We start from the raw sequence: 22,894 nt of genomic DNA, 5'->3' as shown, positions 1-22,894 counted from the left end.
ATACAAGTTTAAATACAAGTTTAGTATTTAAATTGCATTTATTTGATCTCATCAGAAATCTGTAGGACGTCAAGCAAAAAGGAATTCCTCTCCTAAGATCAAAGCAGCTCATTTCTTAAAAAACAAACCTTCATACAATAATAGGAAAAAGAAGTGTGTACTCAGCTCGCTTTTTATTTTTCTGTGTGAGATGATAACAACAAAATGCACATATATTTTTTTCTTTAGAAGTTTAAGCAATTGTTCTACAAGAGGTTAGATTTCCAAACTTTGTGACCTTCAGGAGAACACTACCACCAGGAGTTGTCTATAACACAATGCAGATCATGTTGATCCTATAGAATTCCATGACTTTTACATGCATTATATAATTTGACCCTCAAAACAACCAATGGAACAGGTAGAGTATATACTTGGATTATTATTTTAAATATGAGGCACTCATTTTACCAATGAGTAGTAAGCTCTTAGAAATATCAGAGGATAGAGGCTCAAACTGATTAAAAGTGTCAAAGCTTTAAAGAATATTTGGCTAATGTTAAAGTGATATTAAAACATTTATAAATTTATAGGCATAACAAACTACAACTATATAACTTCAAAATATTCTATTTTAAACTCCCAAATAATTTTAACATCTCATTTATAAAAAATCATAATTTATTGTAGTTTAAGAATTTTTTAATTGATTACGTATGGACAGGTATAAGTTTACATTTATGCGTTCTTACACCGAAGACTATAGAATGAAGATTCTGTTGGATTTTCACTTCCGTGGTGGAACATCGTGTTGTGGGGAGCTGGGCCCTCTTCTCTGCCACTCTTCACTCATTCTGAATGTTGGTCATCTTGATGACCTTTCTAAAAAGACACTAGGAGACCACAGACACAGAAGAGCTGTCGGGTACCATTGATTACACAGTGGGCACATCCTTCCATCATCTTAGCATATATTCCCCATGGATTTCATATATAAAGCTATTAAAAGAGGATAGATTCTTCTAAATGAATCGGGATATCATATTTGATCTTTGGGGAATTCATCTTGTGGCAGGAATATAACATCTACTAGATTTCATATCTATATTGCTGTGTTTAGAATTGAAGCCTCTTTTTACATTATTATAGCATCTGATAAAAAAAAAGTTAAGAGAAATGTGAATCTTTTATTCGAATACTTTTAGATTCAGATTTTCCCAGTTTGATTTTAATAGTCATGAAATTACCAGAGGATTTTGATTTAAGGTGACAGAGATTTCCTTTGTGGATAATGAATGAATGTTCCAGTGACAAGCATCTTTCCATTTATAATTCCACTTTTTTGACCCACAGATTATTAACATTCAGTTTTTCCAAGGATTGTATCTTCCCTGTGCTCCTGATATGGTCATTTGGGATGGTTTTGCTGATGAAGTGGCATGTAGGAAACTCCAGTATCACCTGGACACTGGAGCCCAAGTGAATGATTCCTCTATATGATTTTATAGCCCCAGCTTCTCAGTGTGCACCAATGGGAGACAGTGCCTCTGGGATGCCTGGATTGCATATCCAGCTAGTAGCCTGAATGGACCTTAATTAAGTCTGGTCCTTCCCAAAGTGGTCAACTGTAAACGAAGGAAAGTGCCAAGTTACATCTACGTCTAATCTCAAGTTTAACTTTTCCATTACCTTTACCAATGGTTTTTTCTATTTGGTTGTTTTATCATGAACACGGAAAATGGACCTGTTTGATTAGCTGTTGTTTCTGCTTAGCAATAGATGACTTCCACCATAAAAAGGAATGTGTTCAGATGGTGGGAATGTGTAGGTGTATCTAAATCAGAATAAATTTTATTTGAAGGACATTTAAACACTTAAGTTGAAATGCCCTGATAATAATGTTTAAATCAACAAGGGTGGTAACTGAATATCAATAGGGTTGACATTTGAAGCTCTGAGATATCAAAACTCTGATTTTAATGGTTTTGTAGAAAGGGCATTAGTCAGTCTACAGATAGCATTGCTAAATAAATCCTGGCGTACTGTGATATCCAGTACCCAAGTCCTTAAAAATCTTTTACCAATTGCATATTGCTTACAAAATATTCTTGCTACTTATGGCTATATTGCCACTAATGTGTGGGGAAAAATACTCAAAAAGTGGCCTGTATTGAAACTAATAACTACTTATCTCTGTGATCAATTATCCTAAGACCTTTGCAAGCAGTTATTAGCACAGCAGTGTCCTTATGCATTCTAAAGAGCTGTAGCTGGAAAGGAAAAAATCAGAACTCTGCAAGGGTTTATACCAAGATGTTAAGAGGGGTGATAGTAGTAAAAGATGGGTTTAATTCTCTTTAGTTCTCTCTTTTCTGTTCTTATGTTCTACAGTGGACCTATGTTATTCGTACACCAGAAAATTTTTAGAAATTACTGCCACTAGATTGAAATCATTGAAATCAAATATATTTGTCACATGAGAATTCTGCGCTTAGCAATGTCATGACTTTGAAATCCTGAGAAGACAATTGTGCTTTGACGCTAACCTGGGTGTGACTTGGGTTTTGAACCCTTTCTGAGCGGTGAGGGAAGCCATGTGGAGCTGGTCAGCGCAGAGGCAGCAAGCAGTCAGCTGCTTCTAGAATCTCACAGAATGCCCGGTGTCTCAGAGCTGGGCTGGCTTCCATGGTAGACATGCTCTAATTCTCCTGATAAAATATGATTCTAGTTTCTTACAATTATTCTTTAACCAAAGATAAAATCCCTAAAGGGGCAATTCCAAGATAAAGGTACTCATGAAATTTTAATACTCTCTTAGATCAATGCTACTCAAAATGTGGTGCATGGGTGGTGTGGCCATGAGCTCTTTGTCACCTGTCCGCGGTGAGAGAAGTACAGACCTAACCAAGAGTCAACCTTGACCAAGTAAACTTATTTCTGTTGAATCTAACAGTAAAACATTTGGTTTGCATTTTATGGTATCTTTTTAAAAGTGTACTTTGTAATAATTGATTTTTATTGTATTTTACAAGTGTGTCTGTTCAAAACAGATAAGTAGGAAAAAAAATAACTGGTTTGTCACCCCCTTAAACCCCCTTTTGAAAAGTAAGTTAGAATAATTCCCACATAAAAGCTACAGGCAAAGAAACCACATTTTCAAAATGTAAGTTGGGACACGTGTACTGACATTTCACATGAACTTACTGAAACTATCGGAAAGGTTATATAAAAACAGGGGTTCTGGAAATTAGAACTCCTACAAGTACATTGATACTTTCGTGGCACTCTTGCCGAGATAGAAGAATAAAGTTTGGCTTCCCTCCAATGATATCTCCAGGGCCCAGAGGATACAAGGAACCAAAAGGCTTTCCCCTGAAGATGTGGAGTCCATGAGGGACCTTCTGACACACAACATGTACCAAGTTCGACAAAGGGTGTGTATAAGCCTCCTGACTTGTCCCTATTGCCTGTCCTTGGAATTGCTCCATCAGGAATCAGTTCTTGTTCACATTATCTTCTCTAAAGCAGCCTCCTTGCTGACCAATTTCTCTTGCTTAGTTTGGAGAACAGAAAGTTAATTGTTATGTTTCTCCTGCAAAATTGGCACCATGGTATAAAAAGAACTGCAAATCCAGTTGCTGTCCCTAGGGGTCAGGCTGCCCTAGCTCTGCAGCCTGGTGCTTTGCAGAACCAGCAGGTCTCCCTCTCCCTCCAGAGTCGACAAGTGGTGGATCTCATCCATGGGACCACAGAAAGAAGATGGCCCCAGGACACGATGACAGTCGAGTTGTCTCAATCTGATTGATTGTAACAGGGCCTAGAAAACTGAGATAGTTTAGATTAGAATGTTGGAACCGCAATGCTGAAAGCTTAAATAAAAGGAGACATATTATTTTTCGATTTTGGAAAAAGGCACAGAGTCTATACCAGCACCTGGGAACTGGTCCAAAGTATATGCACAGCAAGAACATTTCTGGGGGCAGTGAGTAAGTCCTTCTGAAATTTTGATTTAGTTAAATGATATTTAAACTTGTGTCCTCTAATTAGAGTTTTTTTTCAAGTTTGAGGATTCAAGTGAACATCCAATTATTGAATGTAATTATAAGTGAATTCATTGTTAGATCCTTGGTTTTTGTGACTATGTCATAGATCATAGCCTAAAGGGGACCAAAAAAAATCATCTAGTCAAAGCTCCTCATTTTCAAGTAGAAGATGCTGAGGTTGGGGAGTGGTTTACGTGAGTTGTTTAAGGTTGAAAAACAAATCCAAGAACCCAGGTCTTCCAACCACCACCCAGTGCTCTTTCCATGACTCCAGACTCACATGATCCAGTGAAAGTGAATGTTTTCTGGTTTCCTGTTTCCAAAAGGTCAATGATTAAGGGGAATGTGTCAGCAAAAGAGCCCTGCACTTCCTCAAGGAATATAGGTCAGCATTAATCAGCATGCTTAGAGTAAATTCCACAGCTTTCAAATCATTCCAAGTGAAACTGTTTCAGTGAGATTATCACCTTCTGCCTTAGATAAAAAGTTAAGAAATTCCTGGTTCAAAGAACGTCGGCTAGCTTAGTGAGGGCCAGAGACCAAAGGAAGCCTGGTAATCATATTGCGGAAGGTTGAATTTAGGGAAAGGTCCAGAAATGAAGATAGAGATCCTGAGACTCCAACCCTATCTACAATGAGGTTAACTGCCCATTCTCTCCTTTTTCCCTTTTATGCAGGTTCCCAGATAGCCACCCTCTTCTTTTATAAGTGTGCCTATTCGGTCTGTCCCCCAGGTTTCTCCCTTTTAAGCTATGCAGTATCCCCCTTCCTTGTTGCTCCCAAATAAGCACATAGGCCTCTTTTGATTTAAAGAGTTTATTGCTGAGCACCAAGGAAAGTCACATGGGGAGAACATAAATAATAAACAGAGGAGAGTTCCAAGCTCTGAGATGGCTTCTGCCTCCACTTTTTTTCCTTTTAGAGAGTAAAACTCACCAGTCCCCTCCCGTTCCTGTCTTTCCATTCTCACCCTGTCTTTTACATAGGTCATGTGTCTCTTGTCCTCCATCATGATCCTTGTGCTCTCTTGAAGGAAAAACCACTCTAAAGGTGCAACCCAGGACCACTGTCTGCTTTGTTTCTAGTGGACAATCTACAATTTTGAGGACTGTCACAAAAGGTGACATCTGTTGTCCTCTAGCTTGGGTGATTGGTCACTAGGCCTCACGCTGTGCAGGGCTAGTGGTTGGGGCGTTTCTCAGTGTTCACATCTCGGAAGAGGCCGTCTTGGGAGTCAGGAGTCACTCAGGGCACGGTTTAACTCTGGGGGATTATAATACACAGTTGCTCTGTACCTGAGCTGGCCCTGCTGGGTCTGTTGTACTCCTGTCTGAAGGCCACCCCTCAGCACATCCAGAACAGGGTCGTCACTGGTGGGGAAGGTGAAAGACTAACCTCTGGAGGTTCTCAGGGGGACAGATGCTCTCTGGAATGCAGTGAGGATGGAGACTGAGAAACACTCTTTCTAAACTTACAAGTGAAGAAACTGGCCTCGGTCTAGACCCTAAGGACAGATCAGAGACTGGTGGGCAGTCCCTGAGGTGGCCTCAATAAGCAGATTGCTCTCTGAATTTCTACATACTTTCAAAGGAGGAAAACAATTTATTCAACTTCAGTTCCCTTCAGCAAATATTTAATGAAAGTCTAGAATGCACACCTTTCTCCCATAGAACTCAAGTTTTAGTGGGAAATACAGGATTTAAACAATCACCAGCTCCATTAAATGGCAGAAATGGAGGAAGGAGAGGGAAGAAACTTGCATATACATTATATTCATGGGACCTACTATGCTCCCTACAGATAGGCAGATTAGACAAGCATATAGGTGACATGATGTGAGGCGAAACAGAAGAAAAAATGTCCAAATGTTCCTTAAAGTACAGCCTCCCCTCAAGTCAAAGTGTGGGAAATTTCTATTATTAGCATTCCTATACATGGCAATATATGTTTATACACACACGTATATATGTCTATATGTATATATACACATATATGTATATGTGTGTGTAAACACACAAATGTGCACAATGAGTGAATTAAGTTTTGCATGAATTTAACATTGATGAAAAATTGTAAAAGGTATTGGTATTTACAGTTGTAAAATTGTCTTGGTATTCTAGGTGCTTAACTTTTAAAGATTTTTCACGATAGTATCATAATGTCATTCTTTAATATCTCAATGTACAAAATGCACTTAGGTTGAGGTCCCTCATTAGTGATGGAGGATAAGAATCCATATTTTAAAATGTCTTTAAAATTCAAATTTTTTGCCAAATTCCTGTCAGATTGGTTAATTTGTCAAGAGTGGCTGGTAAAGATCTCCCATGAGGAGAAGGTGAAGGTTGGCTCTGCTGCTACCTCATTGCTCCCTTAGCCCCCAACCTATGCCTGATTTGTGGAGCTACTTTTAGACAACTGTCTACTATGTGAGGATTAATTTAGTTAATAGATAATAAAAGCCACAAATCTACTTAACTGGATGTATATACATTAAAACACAAACAGTAAACTAAAAACCAGTGAAACCAGTGAAAACACTGTGGTCAATGCCTCCTTGTTACAAACACCCTCTTCTGTTCTGACAGGAAACTTGACTATCTCATATATCAACCAAGTGAGGGTCTAATTTCTTTTGTATTTTTGTGTAAAAATAAATGGAAATACAAGTATTAGTATTTTCTTTTCCCACACTGGGGATCATCTTGTGGCATCCCTTGGAGTGTATGCACCCCACCTAAGAGACCACTGGCCTGAAGGATGGAGCCTCGTCTCTTGGCAGGTTGTGCCCAGCCCCTTCCTGCACCTCTAGTCTCATGTCTCACCACAGTTTGATTAAGTACTTCATTCTCCTGTGATAACAAACAAATTCCCAGCTCTACTCCAGTGGACCCTCCTCCCTCCCTCCCAAGTTGTTTCACAGCTATGTCTTCTCTCATGTGTTCCCACTTCCTGGAAGGAACATCCACTCGTCTTTCAAGACTCAGATCAGTGCAGTGCACCTTTCCCACCCAAAACTGGATTACATGTCCTTTGCCTGTACTCTATAACTCCCTGCAGAACCCAATATCTTATCACTTACCTGATCACATAACAGTATATGCTTATTTGTTTGACTTCCTTAGTAGACTATGAGCCTTTTGAAGACCAGAATTCTAATTTATTCATTTTTTAAAATCCCGTGCCCACCATGGCACCTGGCATACAAAGAATTTGCTCTATTGCTGAACATCCTTATTGAAGCATCCATTAACCAGGAGAGAGAGCACTGCAGTCCCAATTCTATTATCCAATGGGACCTACTGACCCAGAGAAAGCTGGGTATTCACTGCTGAACCTTGGGTGAGCAAGAAGAGGGAGAAGAATTTCCAGTTAAGCGCTTGAAGGCCTGTTCTTTTGTCAAGATTATGTCCTTCCTACTATTTTGGTTAAAAGACTTCTTCCTTTTTGAACTGATGATGGTAACAGTAATTGGTTGATTTTTTTGTATGTATCTTTAGTTGGCAAAATTAAAAAATAGCAACCTTATTGAAATTCCCAAAGTAGTTTTGACATTTTCCTGATCTATTAAATCCAAATGTTCAGTAACCATTGGCCTGGCATAAAAAATATCACCTGGGAAAGAAAGTGTGTGGGGAGCAGCTGAAGCCTGTGGGTATCTTAGGGGAGGACCACTGTAGGGATAATAGAGGGAGAGTACAGACAGAGAGCTCTGCTTTGCGAGCCAGAAGGCACAGGCTCCGACCACAGCTCTGTCCTGCTAGGGGTGGCCTTGGTCACAGACATTTCTTCTTGGGGCCATAACTTGTTCCTTTGTAATTGAGGCAAATGCTCAGATGACCTCCATGTGCCTTCCAGCTCTAGCAGTTTTAGTCTGTGACATTTCTATGACCTCCTGAGGCTGAAAGTTGTACTGGAGATGTCGTTACTTATTTGATGTTCTGTTGTCTCTGCAGACCCCATCCTACAACAAATACAGCCTCAAACCCCAAACAAGTGAGAAACAGGCTAAAGAGATTCTGATCCGCCGCCAGAACACCTTAAGGGAGAGTATGAGGAAAGGTCACAGCCTGCCGTGGGGAAAGCCGGTAAGGGGGGGACTGTTGACTCACCTGAGAGCTGGGCCCGTCCCTGTACAGGGCGTCCTCGGGTGACTACCATTGACATTTAAACAAAACCACCCACTTGTTGCCAAAGAAATACAAAAGTATGAGAATGTAGGACACCGGACAAGCTCTGTCTCTGGGTCCAGGGCCTTAGGAATCCGAGGTGTCTGTCACTGTGGTACAAGGCAGCAAACTGCCCTCCAGGGTGGGCCAGTGACTGGAACACACTCCCTGGGCTGTGTGTCTAGACCAGATACCATGGTGTCCAGGTACTGAACATCCCAGGGGAACCTCCGTGGACTGGGACCCTGGCTCTGGGAAGCTTACTTCTTCCCCAGGAAGATATAGGGAAGAATTTGTTCTTGCCAAAACTCCTGGCCCTCATCTTCATATCACCCACTGTGCGGCTGCACTATTCTATTCGAGGCCATATCAAAGCAATCTTACTGGGACTTCTGGATGGAGGTTGGGTCTGGAGTAGACCCTAACCTCTACCCTAATCTCTGTGGGGTTGTGGGAGTAACTTTGAGAAGTTCATAATGGTCCATTTTATCATGAGAGGGAAGGGAAGTATATATTGAAGGCTGAAGCATTCTGTTTTCTTTAAACACAAGTAACTGAAAGCCAGTAATCCACACAAGATACCACAGTACAGGGCACTGTCCTTCACTTCGTTTGCCATGTCAAGCTCCAAACTGCAGTAGCTAACTCCGTTTATTTCTACTTGTTACCCTCAGGCTGGGACCAAAAACATCCGCTATCTCTCCTTTCCCTATGGCGATCCTCAGCCAGCCAGAAGAGACAGGAGGGCTGCTGAGTTCACAGGTAACCTCGTGCACCTGGCTGCTCTCCTTCTTTTCTGTAAAGGGTTAGATAGTAAATATTTTCATGGGCCAAAAGGCAAAATCAAGATTATATAGGTACTTACATGACAAGAAAAAGAGAAAATAACTTTTTTATTAATCTAATTCAGAACTTTATTTATAGACACTGAAATTTGAATTTCATATAATTTTTACTTGTCGGGAAATATTCTTCTTTTAATTTTTTTTCAGCTGTTTAAAAATGTAACAACCGTTCTTAGCTCATGGGCCATATAAAAAGAGGCAGCAGGCTGGATACAGCCCAAGGGTCTTACAGAAATGTAAAATGGACACTTTTTTGAAAATGTGTAATTCACCCATGGCTTAAAAATTGGCGGAATTCTCCGAGGTGGTTAAATTTTACTAAAATAATTTCATCAAATTTACTGATTAATGTTTCCCATTTAATATCTAATTCTTAAGTAGAATTCTTAGAATTATTGAAACTGCCTATCATTCTAATAAAAGCGAAGTTATTATTTTTAAAGTGTATATATAAAATAATTTTCTAATAGCAAAAGGTGACATATAATATATAGAACATGCCATGCTGTCTATTTTAATTTTCCTAAATTTTTAAGACTTAAAATCATCTTGGAAATTCAGATGAACTAAACACATGGAATTTGAGAATTAAATCATTGAAGAGTGAATATAATTGTTCTTTAAAATCAAACTTGACTTTTTTCTGATTTAAAAATATGCTTGATTCAAAATCAATCAGTAGGGAAAAGCATAAAAGAAAGTTAAAAGTACTTGAAACCCCAATACCAAGATAGAATCCTTATAGAACATTTTGGTAAGCAGCCTTCTATAATTCTTTCTACACCATCCTGATCCTTACTCTACCTATACTTGATACCAAAAAAAAAAAAAAAAATCGAACACACAGCATCATATCATTAATAAAATCATAGTATAGTCATTGTTCTGTAATTTTTATAGAAAGTTGCCTAGTCAATCATATGTTGTGGACCTATTTCCGTGTCAATAGATAGGAACCTAGTAATCATTTTTAATGACTTAATAATAGCCAATTATATAAAAGCACCATAGGTTATTTAGGTAAATTCTATTAACAAATATTTAAGATATTTCCAATTTTTAGTGAATATAGGCAATGATATATGATAAGCACCTTGGATCACTTGTGATTGATCTTTGCATAAATAACCAATTATAGTCATGTGCTGCATAATGACGTTTTGCTCACATATACAACAGTGGTCCCATAAAATTAGTACCATATCACCCAGGTGTGTGGTAAGCTATCCCATCTAGGTTTTGTAAGTACACTCTATGATGTTTGCGCGATGAAATCACCTAATGACGCATTTCTTAGGAGGTATCTCCATCGTTAAGCAATGCGTGACTGTATTCCCTTAATACGTTTTCCTGGGAGTAAAATTTTTAGGTTAAAAGTTATATATATTTAAATCTACCCTCACATCAAAAATCTGTGAGAAAGGTCGTTTCTGAACACTTTTATCATTGCTGGGCTATTGTCAAACTTTTGAGTAATCTACCATATGGTAGGATAAAATTTATATACCATATTTAATTTTCATATGCATCTCTTTGATTTTTAGTGAGGTTGAACATCTTTTCATATGTTTAGAGTCAATTATATTTCTTTGGGGGAAGTTTCTATTTCTGTCTTTGCCCATTTTTTAAAATTTGTTTGCTTTCTTAAAATGAATTTGAAGAACACTATATAACAAGGATATCATCCATTGTCTCATATTTGTTGCCAACGATCTTTCCTCAAGTTTCACATTTGTCTTTCAGTTTTTAGACTTTTTTGCCATTCAGAAATTTTCATTCTGATTAATCAAATCTGCTCAATCTTCCTTGCGAGTGACCTGCCCAGCCTCTCCCTAGTGCATGGAACCCACTTTCTAAAACCAGGTGGTCAACTGACTGCAGTTGCAATCCGTCCCCTGAGGGGGAGCCACACTCAGAGGAGTAGTTGGAAACCAGGAGAGGGAGCGGAGGGGAGTGAAAGGAATGGCTCTTGGGGGCAGAAGTATCCAGGCTGTTGTTTTCTTAGGTGGTATTCCAAGCACCAAAGGATCCAGAGGAACTCTGGTCCCAGGCCAGACTGTAGAGCACAAATTAAAGGGAAGTCATGAAAAAATGGACGAATATACTAACTAATGTGTTCTATATTCAAAGCAATTGATTCCTGCCCTCTGCCCTCCTCAACGTCCCGGCTACCTTGTCAGGATAATTTGGACATATTTTGGAAAAACATTATTGCACAGGGTATTTTAAGATTTTCTGATATCCCACAATTTAAACACATCTTGTCAAGTGTAAACCTGTGTGCGTATTAGTTCTAGCTGTGGAGTTTTTGTTTTGTTTTTTTCAGGAGAGAGTAGAGAGCGGGAGAAAGAAGCCTGCTTTCAGATTTAAAAATAAAGGTCTCAAAATACCTAAATTCTCAAGAGAATATTTAAAAGGAAAATAAATTTATAAAATTAAAACTTTGAAGAAAGGAGAATAAAAGAGATTTGTAAAATATATTCCTTCGAAGATGTGTGCATAGTGAAGTAGGGAAAAGGCAATGTCCTAGACATGGGTTAGGTATTTGGAAGGTCATCCCGGAGGGGACTTTACATAGAAACCCGATGGCTTCTCTCCTTTCATGAGGAGCCCTCCCAACCCACGTGTGGCACATATAAAGGAGACAGTGACAGCCGGGGGAGAGCTGATGTGCAAGTGGACAGGCTCCGCCCAAGCTCCAGTCCCACCTTCACTGTGTGATACTGAAAGTCACTTAACCTCTTGAAACCTCAGCCTTTTTTCCTCCGAAATGAGGATCATAATTTTACTCATCTCAAAGGGTTGTTTGAGGATTAAGTGGCGTAATAGATGTGAAATAATTAGCACAGTGACATAGTAAGTTCTCAATAAATGGATGTTACCAACATTATCATTGCCATTGTGTACCAGCCACAATCTCTTCACCTTCTTATTTCCTTTGAGAGGAAAGCATCTAGTCAGGGTTGTTTTGCCACACATGGCTCTCTGTTGTGACCCCCTCCCAACGCTGTTTCTCCATGATTGGCTATTTCAAGGTCAAAGGGGTAAAACTCAGATTTCATGCTTTCTGGTAACCACTGATTAAAAAACAAACCAAGGTAAAACCAATCATTATCATATCACAGTATCATGTAACGTTCAGTTTAGCATTGGTCTTTGACAAGTTAAAGCAGCTTTGTGCCTTGTGGCCTAATGCCTATGGCCGATTGATTTGATTTTGTAAAAAAAATAACCACTCTCTTACTTACCTGGAGAAGACTAGCTTGATGCATAGGTTTCCATGCATTTCTATTTATTTATAACGTTGCGCACATAGCGTCTATTCCACTCCCCTCTTGGGGTAGCTACCTTGAAAAAGGAAAATCACACTGATCAGCAAGTTGAGTATAAGAGCTGGAACCTCAAGAAGGAATCAGCTTCACTCTGAGTTCTTGGCATCTGGATACTAAGTTTTAACTCGCTGATCTTAAGTCTTGTTCTTTCCTCCTTGTGTCATATATTCCCAGACAATGACAGCAGTGATTCAGAATTCCCATCCATCACGTTCAACGTACACTCTCGAACAGGGTTGCTTCAAGACAGACACCTGACACAAGAAATAATCCCGATGAAGAGCTTACACAGAGGAAGGAGGCCATCTGACTTCAGTTATCAAAGACAGAGAAGCCAAGAAGAGCATGTTGGTGGAGGCAGAAGGGCAGCTGTAAAGCCCAAACCACTGTTTCACGTAGTCGATGAGGAGTATGAATCTGAAGAGGAGAGTGAGGAAGATGTCTCAGTGATTGGGTCCAGTCAGTCACCTGAGCACAGACCTAGCAGGGAACACTACAAGTCCCACAGCCCTTTGCTTCGAAGAAAATAGTTTTATTGTCTGCAGGAACGTTTCTGTGTTTTTCAGGAGCCTGTCTTCCTTTTATTGTGAAAGAAGGATTTTCCAAGTTCTGAAGAAAGCTATTGAGTTGACTTTTTTGGAAGATATCAGACATGCATCTATACGAGGCAGGGAGATTTTTCAGAGGCCTGAGAGCAGCTTGTAGGCTCTGCCACATTCGTAGCTGGTGTACTTTGTAGATGAATTCCCTGTGAGTGATAGATATTAATCCCCCCCAAAATTCTTCACTAAGAATTCCTAAGAGTGTGTGATCCATGTAACTTATTGAGATACAAACGTGATTTGTCAGTAATTCACCTTCAGCATACGCCTGTGCACCCTATAATCAAGTTAGAACTAGGAGGGGCCTTAGAAATGGCCTGGCCCAACCCCCTGTGTTTACAGATAAAGACACTTAGCCCAAGGTCATGTGGGGAGTTGCTGGCTTCACAAGCTGACTGTCCTCCCTTCCAAGTGAATGCATTCGATTTCAATTTTGATATGATATAATAATTATATTTCTGAAGAGAGGCAAAATTTGTCATAACATTGCTATATTTAATCAGTAGCAATAATAGACAGATGTGATACAGACTATAGGATTAATCTGTTCACAGATTAATCTAGTGGATTAATCAGTGGTCTATTTTTATAGTTGGAATATTTATTTTAAAAACAAATATTAGAAACAAAACAGCCATAAACAGGCTTTACTAGCAATGACACAAACATCAGGTATTTATGAGCTGTGCATTGTAGGGTATGATAGTTTGCTCTAGGGTTTCTTTTCTAGACTATAACAAAGTTTATTATTTTTAGAGCATTATCTAGTCATTTTTTTAACCGACGTACAGTTGACATACAATATCATGTTAGTTTCAGGTGTACATCATAGTGATTCAACATTTATACACATTACAAAATACTCACTACAATAAGTCTCGTTACCATCTGTCACCATACAAAGTTATTGCAATATTATTGACTATATTCCCTGTGCTGTACATTACATCCCTATGACTTATTTATTTTATAACTGGAATTTTGTATCTCTTAGTCTACCTTACCCATTTCACCCAACTCCTCACCCTCTCCCTTCTGGCAACCACCAGTTTGTTCTCTGTATCTAAGGCTTGAAACATTTTCCAATTTAATTTTCCATCCTCATCATCCCCAAACATGACGTTGAACCTCACACTCCAGCTCATCAACTTTGCTAGATGACTTTATCTTTCCTCCCTCCCTCCCCGCTCTTCCTCTTCTCTCTCTTCTGGCCACCTATAGATTAACAAATATTTATGAAGTGCTATTTATTATGCCAAGTGGCTAATCTATAATAATCAATTAACCATAATATTCTTTATCATTGCTGTTTCTCATATCTCTTACCATCCCAAACTGATTTAATCCTATGCGTCTTTAAAGGCCATGATCCAATGCACCCTGCCTCTAGGCCCGCTGTGATCCCGTGAATCAGAAGGGATTAAGTGATTGCCCTCCTCCTTGGTGCCCCCACAGCACCTTGGACGTGTCACGAAACTTCTCTGGGGTTACACTTATATACGGGCATTTGCATCTGATGGTCCATGGTCTGAAGGACAGGGAGGATAGTTTGTTTATTTTAAATTTTATCCATTCATCAGCTGTGTCTTTTATCTCTTGGCTTTACCTTTTTTCTATGTTTTTTTTTTTAGCTTTTATCGACTTTTTCTCTTTGTTATTGTAGTGCCTTGAACCTGGTAGATTATTTATAAATGTTGAAATGACAATGACAATTTAGAGCTGGAAAGGACATTAGAGAGGATGTTGTCAGACATTCTTATTTTCCAGGTGACAAAAACAAGGTCTTGAGAAGCTGCCTGATGCCAGTTCAAGGTCTGCTTTCCCTTGAAGGACGTGGGCTTGCCCCCTAGTGTAACCCATGGAAACCAGCGACTGTCAAATAATGTGTGACTTTCCCCGGATTTGTATTTTGTGAACAGCATTCACTCAGGTTCCCGCTGCAGTGGTAGAAATGGCAATCAAAAGAGCCCACTTGTCTCTCTTCTTCTGAATCTGAAATAGAAGACTGCTTCTTCTAAGTTGTCTAAATATTTTGACTTTAATAAAAATTATACACAACCAAATAATAGTAATCAGCCCAAAGGGATAGAAACACGTATAAAAGTCAAGGATCTCTGGGTTTTTCTTTTTGTTTAAACTAATCGACAGTCCAAGCAACAGAAAAAATTTGATGCCCCATGAGAGGGAGTCAGTGAGTCACGATTCTTAAACGGCAGATGGAGACACAGAGACAGAGAGGGGTTGTCAGAAATCACCTTTCCAAAGCCATATACAAGGCAGATTCTTGAGAGGTAAAGAGTCCCTACATCCCTTACTGGACTCTCCACAAAATGACAGGAATCCACACTGTGAAAGCCCTTCCCCAGAGTAGCCAGCAAGGCCTAAGGATGAGTGGACTCCATCTAACTTCTGTTTTTCTCTGAGATGCTGGTGCCTTTTGAGAAAGGAGTGGTGGGATTCAGTGAGTCCGTTGGATCTTGCCCCTTTAATTGGTAGAAGCCACAATAGAGTTGTTTGCTCTGAGGTCATTTGTTCACATAGACACTGTCTGGCCAGGGCAGCCCGAGTCTGGGAAGAGGCCCTGGAGCTCCTGCCTGAAAGGTGAGGCAGACTGAGGTCCCTCGTGGTCCTGGCAGCTCTGCTAGACTTGGAGAGCTCATGGGGGAAATGGCTGGTTACCTCCAGGGTAACCTCTGGTTACCATCCAGGACTGTTTCAAAATGCAGTGCGGTCTGATCTTCACTCCATCAGTGACAGCCCACTCTGGGCACTGGTTGAGGGTGTAACAGGTGCTACCCCAGGGATGCTCTTGGCTATCTTGGGTATTGGTTTCACGTGATGAGACCCAACAGGCACCAAGCAGTGCAGCAGAGCAAGTTTCCTCTCGAGTTTGAGGAAGATCTGGTTCTCGTTCCCTACTCACCTCAGGGAGGGGCTGAAATCCCATAAGGGGTGCTCTCCTGGGCCTGGCTGGTGGTCCGCTGAGTAGTCCACCTTCTCTTCCAGTAACAGAATTAGCCCTTTTAGCTTTTTTGTGTGTGTGTGAGGAAGATTAGCCCTGAGGTAACATCTGCCAATCCTCCTCTTTTTGGTGAGGAAGACGGGCCCTGGGCTAATATCTGGGCCCATCTTCCTCCACTTTATATGGGACGCTGCCTCAGCATGGCTTGACAAGCGGTGTGTTGGTGCGTGCCCTGGATCCGAACCCGGGCAGCCAGCAGCAGAACGTGCGCACTTAACCGCTAAGCCACGGGCCGGCCCCAGCCTTTTTAAACCTCTAAAAATTGGACACGCAACCCACAACATCCTAATTTCCCTCCATAGGTTTTTTGTTTGTTTTGTTTTGTGTTTTACTTTCTCAAACCTATTCATATGGCTAGCCTGAACGCTCTTGGGTTTCAGTCAATTCTGAAGTTGCGTGAAGTAGCATTTTCTTTTATTTACCTTATATAGCGGCTTTCCGCCTTAAGGGTTTTCCACACATTTTCTGGTGTTTGGGATGTGGTAAATGTTTTTATTCGCCCTCCCCAACCCTGAAGGGATGCCATGGGCACCTCTCCTGTCTTTAATGAACCTGCTAAAAGAGAAAGCGTGGCTGTGGAATGGAATCTGCCATGACAAAGTGGAGATGAGATTCTGGACACTTCATTACGCTTCCTTCCTGCTTTTGTCTCTCTCGTGAAGGCCATATACCTCTATGCTTCTCTTCTTGGAAAAAGAAAGACAAAGGGACATGGGAGGAAGGGCTGGCATTGGCACCTGAATTCAATGATAGAATTATCATTCCTGTATAGGAAGTGACTACTATGGCAGGTGTGTGGCAGAACTCAGGTCTTCAGCCTGGAGTGCTGGCTTCAGCCTGCAGGCAAGCCCCCAGAACACCTCCTCACCTGTTTGGATGCCTGCCACTCAGATCATTTAGGTTTTTAAATCAATAACTCTTAAGTGGGCTCTGAACTCAGCCCACTTTTAGCGTGGGACCTTGAGTAACTTGATTATCTTTCCTAAGCTGAACTTTACTGATTGGTAAAATAAGATAATTTTATCTACCTCATAGAATGATCATGAGGGTTAAATGAGATAATATATGTAAAATTCTTAGCTTAGTGCTTATTTTATAGTCAGAGCTTGATCACTAATGGCTACAATTATTTAGGCTAAAATACATGTACTCATGAGAGAGGACATATATTTATTTGATTATATGACAAGGTATAAATAACAGACATCTGAGAGTTTTCTGAGAGGCAATTGGACTGACATAATAGAGGATACTTGGGAGGACAGGGAGAGGATGTGGCAGAAATAGAGCATTGAAAAACATGATCATAGTTCCACCTGCCTCTATCCAGTGTCCGTCAATCAACAGCAAAACCAGAGACAGGGTCGGGGTACGGATTCACGTTTTACAAATAAAGCTTGTTTATTTTTGTGTCATTACCTCAAAATTACTGCATTTTCCTCCTTCTGGGACAGTTACCCCAGTGCACTATTCTAATCATGGTTTATTCTCACAGAGACAAATGAATTTAGAGGCCCTGCCTCTGCATATCATGCTAGGCACCCAGTGAAGAAAGAGAAAACTTCTCTTTGTTGGGGGAATAGTCAATGGGGTTTAATTCTTCAGCCTGCAATTTCTTTTCTGTAAGAGACCTCCCCTCCAAAAATGTGATTATCTTAACTTATGAATATTAACTAGAGAGATAGCATTTAAGAATTTTCAGCATGAAAAAAATAGTTTCTAGCATATTTCCTAACTTTCCAAAATTAGGAAAAGTAAATTTTTTTTCATACGTAAAATCAGTGAATGTGTTGGTGTTGTCTAGGGTTTTTGCAAGTATATTTTATCCACAAATAAAACAGGTGGTTTCTTGTAGTTTTTTATTTTTTTTCCCTGTTTAAACTCTGTCAAATATCTTATTTCTAACTCCTCCTGAGAAAACCCAGCGGTGCAGACGGAACGCTTCCTCTGAGCACATCAGTCGCTGCTAATTGTTAATTGGGCCACAAGCCAAGGGGAATAAAAGAGATGCCCGCAGCAGTGCTAGTCGCTCCTGCAATTAGTAAGTGATGTGTTGTTTCATCTGTACACAAGATTTGATTTAAAAATTCTTGTTCTTTCTGAGACTCTAACCAGCCAGGGATGATCAAGTAAGTACGGCAGGTTGGAAATCAAAATTTTCATTGCCCCGCCTTCTTTAAGTTACAGTTTATTCAACAAAGTCACTAGAACTGTGTTGTCAACGGAACCCAGGTGGTGGCTACTCTGTTTCCAGGCACAGGAATACAGATCTAGAATCAAAGTGGGTCCTAAAAGCAAGGTGTTTACTCTGCATTCTAGGAAGTCAGCCTTGAACAGAACTGTAGGAGCCAACATTTATAGAATGCTTACTGTATGCCAGGCACTATTCAAAATGCTGTGCATACATAGATGTAGTATCATCCTGCCTGAAAGGAAACAGGTTTAGAGAGATTCAGTAACAGGTCCAAGGTCTCCCTGCTTCCAAAGAAGACCTTTGGAAACCAAGTCTGCCTGGTTCACAACCACCGCCCGAACTTTCTCCCTGAGAAGGACTGGGAATTTAATTAGTGAGTCAGATCCATACATAGTTATCCTTCTCACTTGGGAAAGATCCAGTGGGAAGAAACAGAAAGGCTTCATCCTGCAAAAAAAAACCCCTTGCTTTAAAACGGACAAATCAGTACAGATTTTGTATTCTGATTTTGAAAATCTGCTTTGACAAACTTAGTGGATGATCTGAAAATTAGATGATGAGCAGGATTGATCATTAGTGTTGTTAAGATTATTTTTTGAGGGCTTAAATGAAATGTTTTGTGTCTGATTTTAAATTGTTTCTTTTGGATATCATTTATTTGTTGTTTCCAAAGAACTTTGCTTTTGGTTCCTGGATGAGGTCCCCACCAGACAACCTCCACAGTCCTGGGCAGCTCTGAAACACTGCACTATGCCATTTGCTTACGATGGAAAAATAAATCAACAACCCACTGAAAGAATGGAAGGGGGTGGGGAGATGACTGACTATTGAAGCATTCCTTTAATAATTAAAGAGGAACTTATATTCTTGGTAGGCACTGTACCGTTAATTGAAAACATACAACGTGCCCAGGATTTTACTAAGAACTTTACATACGCATTTTTTAGAACGTAATTCTCACAAGAATTTTATGAAGTAGGTATTATGATTATTATACCCATTTTACGGATGAAGGAACTGAGACTCACAAAAGCTTCCACCGAGGACAGCTGGTCCAAGTTTTCATCAAGGACACACAAATGCCAGTATATTTACATTTAGAGCTGTCTGACTCCAAAGTCTTCACTCTCTCCACTAAGCTGTAGTAACACCCTTATGGCTGTTGTGAAGAACACATTGAGTAACCTAAAAAGTGAATATGCCTTATGCCACCATCAGCTGAATTCTTAAGACCATGTCCTTAAATCAAGTAATAGTTTAGGTCTTGTTTATACACTGCTGCACTGACACAAGTTTCCTTTCTTTTTTTTTTTTTTTGTGAGGAGGATCAGCCCTCGAGCTAACATCCGTGCTAATCCTCCACTTTTTGCTGAGGAAGACCGACTCTGAGCTAACATCCATTGCCAATCCTCCTCCTTTTTTTCCCCAAAAGCCCCAGTAGATAGTGGTATGTCATAGCTGCACATCCTTCTAGTTGCTGTATGTGGGACAAGGCATCAGCATGGCCAGAGAAGCGGTGCGTTGGTGCGCGCCCGGGATCCGAACCCGGGCCGCCAGCAGCGGAGCGCACGCACTTAACCACTAAGCCACTGGGGTCGGCCCCTTCTTTTCCATTTAACGTGATGCTGAAGTGCTGAATGAAGCTAACAGTGGCTGTGGCCAAATCACTGATTCAGGAGTCTGCGTCTTTATGTATAGAGAAGTGGGTGATATGTGAGTTAGCAAGTGATGTGTTGTTTCATCTGTGCACAAGATTTGATTTAAAAATTCTTGTTCTTTTTGAGATTCTAACGAGCCAGGGATGATCAAGTAAGTACGGCAGGTTAGAAATCAAAATTCCCATTGCCCAGCCTTCTTCAAGTGAGGGTTTATTCAATGAAGTCACTGGAACCATGTTCTGATAATTCATGTTATTCTTTAACTTATTTTTTTATTTCAATATTTTTATTCCTGTTGGATTTTATCTTTGAGCTAATGGAAATACTAGAAACAGAGCCACTGAGAAACTTGTAAAATAAGGGCTTACCTAGCACCATGGCCCTGAACCAGTTTAAAAGGAAGGAAGGCCCCACCAGGTTTCACTTACTTTGTTTCCTTAAAGGCATTTTTCTGGGTAACTAAGAGCAAGTGAAACTCGGTCTCTGGGTTTCACTGGCATACTGTTTCACAGGTGAAGGCTGCCCTTGTGAGTTTGTGCTTGTCCTGGACCCGGTTCAGCAGGCAGCCCTATTATCTAACTATGCCATCTTTAAAAGGGGTTGTGTGTATGGGGGAGGGGGGTCTCCAAAGTTCTAAATGCAGAAGTTAAAAAATACAACCAATCAGAAAGAGGAAAGGAGGATAAGCGTTCTGTCCTCCAGAAAGGGGATATTCTTAAAAAGAGAGGACAAAAGGACAGATCCTCACCCAAGGATACGCCCACAGGAAAGTCACACAGAGCAGGGCAGAACAAACCAGCAGCCTTAGGAGCATAGAGTTGAGCAAACAATGGTTGCTGTGCTCCACCCACACCCCTGGAGCTGAATTTCAAGTTCTGAATTTAGACAATACGGCTGGAATTTCTGCAGGTTTACTCTGCAACACATGGAGTTTCAGGCAGCTCTCCGTTAAAAATATCCGGACAAACATTGCAAGAATATAAATGAAATTTGCAGAGTCAAAAACATCTATGGTGAATTGGGGTAAATAAATTCTTCCAGGCAGAATGAGCAGAAAATAGCTATTTTGGGAGTACCTCACAAGTGGATTCAGTTTCGTAATGACTTGAGGAGGTAGGATGAATTTATTGGAGGAGAAAATGTACGATTGTAACTAAATCACAACATTAGACCCTTCCTGGTATCTAGGGTAGGCTCAGGAAACCTTCATACATAGGAAGAAAATTTTACATTTGATAAATTATTTGCAAGTCTTGGTGTATTGCCCAGTGTTCCCTTCCAGACTATCAATTCTTTGAATGCCAGACACAGAGAAAGCCCTGGGGAAATGTTGCTGCATTGATGCGTCCTAATAAGTCCTAAAATCTAAATATCTTAGAGGAGCGGTCAAATCTTGGGTTAGCATGCCAGGGTCAGTTCTTCGAGAGCTTCTGAACTCTCTCCAGGATGACAGTGAGTGTAGCTCACCTGGCAGTAGACCCTTTCCAGCTGGGCATTACCACTTATCTGGGGATGACCCGACAGCTTCCTCCTCCAACAGAGAACAGAGAATTCAGAATCAGAAGGTTTGTGGTGGAGCACTAGCACCATCAATTAGTACTCTGTGATCTTGACCAGCTCTCGGACCTCTCAAGTTGGTTCCACATCACGAAATTGAGGGTGATGACATCTACTCTACCTACCTCAAGAAGTGGTTGTGGGCTGGCCCCATGGCTTAGCGGTTAAGTGCGTGCGCTCCGCTATGGGCGACCCGGGTTCGGATCCCAGGCGCGCACTGACGCACTGCTTCTCCGGCCATGCTGAGGCCACATCCCACATACAGCAACTAGAAGGATGTGCAACTATGACATACAACTATCTACTGGGGCTTTGGGGAGAAAAAAGGAGGAGGATTGGCAATGGATGTTAGCTCAGAGCCGGTCTTCCTCAGCAAAAAGAGGAGGATTAGCATGGATGTTAGCTCAGGGCTGATCTTCCTCACAAAAAAAAAAGAAGCAGTTGTGATTCTGGAATGATGTCAAGAGTTTAAAAAATCTCTGAAGTATAGAGCCCTACATCATCTTAAGCAGAAAATTCTTGTGGCTGTGAGACAACTTGAGGAGGAAGTACAGCACAGTGGTTTAGAGCTGGAAGACAGGAGTGAAACAGAGGTGAATCTGAATCCTGTGCTGTGGCTTTGTGAAACCTTCCTTAGGCAACTTGTGTAGCCTCTCTGCTGTCAGCAGAGTGTTTGTCACATAGTTAATGCACAGTAAAGTTTAACTGTTACTATAGTGATGGCATCAGCATAGTTTTGTGGTTAAGGATCCCGGCTCTGGAGTCAGATTGACTAGATCTGTGAAAGGGTAAATTGTTTTAAAAAAGGTAAAATCATGACTCTCAAAAATAAAATGAACACTTGTTAAAGATTATGTTTAACTCATGAATTAATGAGGGAATCGATGTAATGTTTCAAAGGAGAATTCAAAATACCATACATTTATAAGCAGTCAGGAATGCTAAAATGAAATTACAAACCAATGCAAAACAAGCTTTTTACCCAGTGGGAAGAGAAATCAATTGTCTCTCCACCTGACAGAATCTGCTTACGCAATACGGACAAGAGTTATTTGCAATGCTATCCGTTGTCTACAATTTACAGAGTTGTAATTAGCTAAAAGCAAAATAATTCAAAGACAATGAAAGCCTGAAAAAAACAGTGCTTGGAGCAGGTTAAATTAATCTAGAAATGAGAGAAAGGGACTTTTTTCGCACTCTAACGTTGTGAATTTAAATTCCCATTTGCTGAAAATTGGTGGGAAATACCCACCCGGAAAGTTCCTGTTTCTCTGGCAAAGGGCATAAGCCTCATCTAGATTATTGCCTCATCCAAATTATTACTGTACAAATTTGCATCTAATTAAAATTTGACTCCCTTGTCCTGTACTTTCAATAGATTTGACACTTAAGGAATCCTTGTAGTATACCGACCCAGCTGATTCTCATGAGCCTGAGCTCAGCAGTGGTCTTCAGCTGATCAATACTGACTTTGTCAACAAGAACCTTAGAATACA

At 40.4% G+C, this 22,894-nt stretch overlaps 1 protein-coding gene across 1 annotated transcript in view; it reads left to right on the top strand.

Annotated features, from left to right (window-relative positions):
• SLC9A4 (solute carrier family 9 member A4) overlaps positions 1-15,238 on the top strand; it is a 61,749-nt gene extending 46,511 nt beyond the window's left edge. The window contains exons 9-12 of the mRNA XM_058534382.1: positions 3,317-3,413; positions 7,976-8,107; positions 8,863-8,950; positions 12,540-15,238. Of these exons, the coding sequence (XP_058390365.1) occupies positions 3,317-3,413; positions 7,976-8,107; positions 8,863-8,950; positions 12,540-12,895 (673 nt within the window). The 3' untranslated portion in view covers positions 12,896-15,238. The remainder of the gene's footprint in view (positions 1-3,316; positions 3,414-7,975; positions 8,108-8,862; positions 8,951-12,539) is intronic.
• The last annotated feature ends 7,656 nt before the right edge of the window (positions 15,239-22,894 follow it).

Source organism: Diceros bicornis, chromosome 40 (assembly GCF_020826845.1).
Source record: "Diceros bicornis minor isolate mBicDic1 chromosome 40, mDicBic1.mat.cur, whole genome shotgun sequence".
NCBI classification, from domain to species: domain Eukaryota; kingdom Metazoa; phylum Chordata; class Mammalia; order Perissodactyla; family Rhinocerotidae; genus Diceros; species Diceros bicornis.
This window is presented reverse-complemented; position numbering and strand designations above follow the sequence as displayed.